At 36.9% G+C, this 4,152-nt stretch overlaps 1 protein-coding gene across 1 annotated transcript; it reads left to right on the forward strand.

The window, feature by feature from the left end:
- Nucleotides 1-2,624: 2,624 nt before the first annotated feature.
- Nucleotides 2,625-3,954, forward strand: LOC101296990. The gene is made up of 7 exons (XM_004305103.1): nucleotides 2,625-2,877; nucleotides 2,984-3,034; nucleotides 3,119-3,163; nucleotides 3,296-3,325; nucleotides 3,634-3,660; nucleotides 3,757-3,783; nucleotides 3,827-3,954. Exons 1-7 carry the CDS (start codon nucleotides 2,625-2,627, stop codon nucleotides 3,952-3,954), a joined length of 561 nt encoding a protein of 186 aa, XP_004305151.1.
- Nucleotides 3,955-4,152: the final 198 nt, after the last annotated feature.

Here is a 4,152-nt window from a genome sequence, read left to right on the forward strand (position 1 = left end):
TACGTGCATATCCCCTATATAAATTATTATATTTATATAGGGTTACGACGATTGCGTCTAACACTCACGTCGCACCATAATGGAATTTTACCTCAGTATGGTGGAAAAGCACGTATAGCTAGCTAGCATTTCTTTATATACATATTATTCTCACACTCATCCAAAATATGGATATATATACATACTCACCGAAATTCTCAAACATAAATTATTTCGCATGCACAATATTTAAAACAAAAGTCCACTCACAAATTAGGCCTAAGCCTGATGTCGATCTGGGGCCTCGTCTGCTCGAGCCTCCTCACGACCTACTCCAAATATAATATTAATTTCCCAGACGAAATTCCAATATTTACACAAAATAGGCAAAAATTAACCGAGAGCCATTATCACGCTCATCATTGCCTAACTACGAAAAGGTCCACATTTCAACCCTAGAACCAGCAGCCACAACTACACCTTCCCACAGTTTAAACAACTTTAATCCAACAGCCGGATTCTACATTAATTAACCGCCAAAAATACCAAACTTCGGAAATTCACAAACGTATCCAAAACTCATCCAAAAATTCCATAATTTACATCAATAAATTCCCCTTAATATTCTACATTTAAAACCCTAAAAATCTCCCAAACAGCGACGGCGCCGGCCGGAGGCCGATTCCGACGACCTCCAATTCCTATGAAATTTTGACAGAATAATCCTCTCATCATGCTTTACAACTTCCCTAACTAGCACAAACCCAAAATCCAAGCATAGCTATGCTAATCGAACAAAAACATCCTAAAAGCTGTAGACCTTCCACCTCGAATTTCACCTTACCTAGTTTAAGAGGGAGTGAGCCCTTTGGAGGGCTTGCTGCACTGAAGGAGATCTTTAAAACGAGCCAAGGATCGCTGGCTGTGGTGGCCGGAGGAGGGAGCTCCTGCGAGAGAACCACCACGGCTTCCCACGACTTCGGGCGACCTTTCTCTCTCACGACGGCGCTAGGGGAGCTGTCACCGGTCCAGGGAGGTTGCTGGGTTGGAGACCGACCGAACGGGACCGGTGCGGCGGCGGATGGTGGCCGGACGACGGCGGACGGACGGCGGATTTCCGGCAGAGGAAGAGAGAGCTCGGGAGGGAAGAACCGGGAGGAAGAGAGAAGGAAGAAATGCTTTGGGCCTCCACACCCGGTCCAAGTCCAAAAATATACCCAACTCCACCAAAAATTTACACCCCAAAATAATACCCTAATAAAAATTACATTTTATCAGCTAAAATTTACCATTTTTACCGTCGTCATATTTTTCTCCTACGAATAACTCTCGGAAAAAATCGTCCCCCAAAACCCCTCTAGGGACCCATTAAACTAAAACCTCAATGACGGAAACGATAAAATTCTTAATATAATCAAGCTAGTAAATAAGGTAAAATTTAAGAGTCGGGATGTGACATCATACCTATTGTGTTGTGGGTTCGAGACCTACTCTAGATTTTGGGTTATGAGTTAGAGCTGCCCTAATTGTGGATATTTTCTTCCATACTTTGTATCATAACAATAACTTGAATCAAAGTACAATCTCTAGCAACGGTTATTGGCAAGTGACATTGTTGTATTGCTTAGGCCTTAGTTTGGTATTGTGGTTTAAAAACTTAATTTTTTTTAAAACTCAGTTTTAAATAAACAACCTTTCACTTGCTTTCTAAAATCGTTATTATTTAAGCTAAATAGTTATAAATAAGCATGTTTTAAGATTTTACCAAACAGAAATTTTATCTAAATAGTGATTATAAGTGATTTTAATCCCCAAACTCAATACCAAACTGAGCCTTAGTTGAATTTCAAGCAATCTTTTCATAACAAACTTAATTTTGAACTCGTTTAATAAGGAAGGAGAAAATAATTTGTATAAAAAAGAAAACAGATACACTAGTTGGTTCATGAAACAAGGGAGATCTTTAAGTTGAGGACTTTTCGGTTTATGGTTTAAAATACATATTTTTTGATCAAATTTTGTTATCTCATCTGTTCAGTTTTTAGGTCTATATATATAGATCAACCCTACAAATTTTCAACCAAATCGATGATCGTTAAGGTAACAAACTAAATCAAATTAATGGACGAACCAAATCTGTCAAACATGAACCATTCAAGTTCATAATTAGTAAATCACACTTATGAATGTCTTAACGATTTTTAATATGGGTGAAAATTTACAGAAATAATCTACTCATAAATACCTATAAACTGAACGGTCAAGATGTAGATATAAATCAAAAAGTGGGATAAGCCAAAAAAATTTTAATAAGTCCTTAATAAGTCATCAACTTAAGAATCCTCTGTAAAAAAGCCATACAAAATCTGAAGCACCATAACAGACTGAAGCACAAGCTTGCCGGTGCGCACCTGCCCTCTGCTCACAACGTACGTTCATATACAAGCCAAGATTGTTGATGGCGACCTTGTCTACCGACCTTGTCTGCTTACTCTTTTTTTTCGATGGTGATCGTGTCTGCTTATTTGTGCTTTGTTTGTTTTTTTTTTTTTTTTTTTTTTGGGGCTGATACTTGTGGTTTTGCTTTAGAAATTAATTGATTAATGTTTAAATAAAAGCGGGGACAGATGTCAAACGGATATGAGATGGGCCGAACAAAACCGACTTGGGTTTTGGGAAACAATATAAAAGAGCAGAGGGATTCAGTCTTTGTCCTTGTGAAGAAAAAAGAAGAAAAAGAAACCGACCTTTCTCTGTCTCACATGATTGGCCGGAAAATCCGATGCGCCGGAAAGAGCAAATCTTCCGACTACGAGGAGTTCAAGATGAGCATTAGGGTAGCAAGGAGGTTGAGGAGGGTAAGGAGAGCAAGGAAAGCACGGAACGGCTGGATGTTTGGTACGTACCTCTTTGAATTTTGATTTTTGATTTTTGATTTTTATTTTTGTGCTTGTCGAGGTTGTTGAGTAACATCACTAACATGTTTCAGTATTACCATGAACAGGTCGGAAGATCAGGACCGGGAGACAGTTTATTCGACCTATATTCCTAGATTGTAGGATGTATTTTGGATGAGTTTGCATTAAACAATAATCACGTTTCGACTTGAGTAATACTGATTAATGTTACTGTGAAACAGGCGAGACATCAGAACCAAAGATCGTCACCTTCGTTGACAAAAATGGTCATGTTTTATTTTATTTTATTATTATTATTATTTTTTTTTTGTCATTGCATTGCAGCTGTTCATGTTTCCTTTTTATGGATGTTAGATTTCATACTACTGACTTTTTATAGGTTCAATTTCCACTTACAGGTGTTGAACAAACATGGAGAATGTACAATAGTAAGTACACTCTTGATTGAAAAGTCCTTCAGCTCTGTGTTTTAACTTGTAAAGTACATGAATATTTTTGTCATTATTCCCTTGTTTGCTTTGTAATGACATGAAATGCTGTGATCAATTTGGTTATTGAAGAAAACTTCAGTAGACTTCCTTGGCCATATCTTATTGGTTTTTCGCATGAGAAAAACCCATAAGACAAATTTCTGTTAAGATAGAGCAAATTTCTGTTGATGGGATCAGAGATTTCTTTCCATCAGCAGTTTTATGTTGTTTTTATTGTTTTGACGGTGTATGCATGTGTGAAACAGGTTCATATCCACGTCCAAAGCCCAAAGGTATGTTCTCTTATTAATTTTTTTTACCATTCATATTTCTCTTCTTATGTTACTGTTCAGTTTCACTTAATCTCCTTTTGTTTGCTGTTGAAACAGTTGTTAAACCTCCCGAACCGGGATATGGTAAGATTTTGATCATTTTTCAAGTCTTGTATATCTTTTCTAGGAATTTCTTTTGATCTCTGTGCTTTGTATGAAATCGGGTTTCCATTTTCGGATGAAAGATTAGATGTGTTTTATTTTCTACTTTTTAGTTCTTGCGAGTTGCAAGTAGAGTGTATTGAACTGGCTTAGATGCTGTTGATTGTATATTTATGTAATTCAAGCAAATTGTTATCTCTAACATTTCCAGTCAAGTCATTTTGGTCTGTGTATAATGTGTAGTTATTACACTTAATGGGGTCATAGATCATATTTTTCAATTGCAACTCCACTTTAGCAATCATCTTTACTATGTTATTGTTCCATGTGATGTGTTCACAGTAGTGATAT

Source organism: Fragaria vesca, linkage group LG6, assembly GCF_000184155.1.
Source record: "Fragaria vesca subsp. vesca linkage group LG6, FraVesHawaii_1.0, whole genome shotgun sequence".
Lineage (NCBI taxonomy): Eukaryota > Viridiplantae > Streptophyta > Magnoliopsida > Rosales > Rosaceae > Fragaria > Fragaria vesca.

Excerpts from the sequence above, each read along its gene's own strand:
- LOC101296990 (XM_004305103.1), top strand. The coding sequence starts at position 2,625 with ATGGGCCGAACAAAACCGACTTGGGTTTTGGGAAACAATATAAAAGAG. Across the intron at positions 2,878-2,983 it reads ACGGAACGGCTGGATGTTTG|GTCGGAAGATCAGGACCGGG; the intron begins GTACGTACCTCT and ends TACCATGAACAG. Across the intron at positions 3,326-3,633 it reads AACATGGAGAATGTACAATA|GTTCATATCCACGTCCAAAG; the intron begins GTAAGTACACTC and ends TGTGTGAAACAG.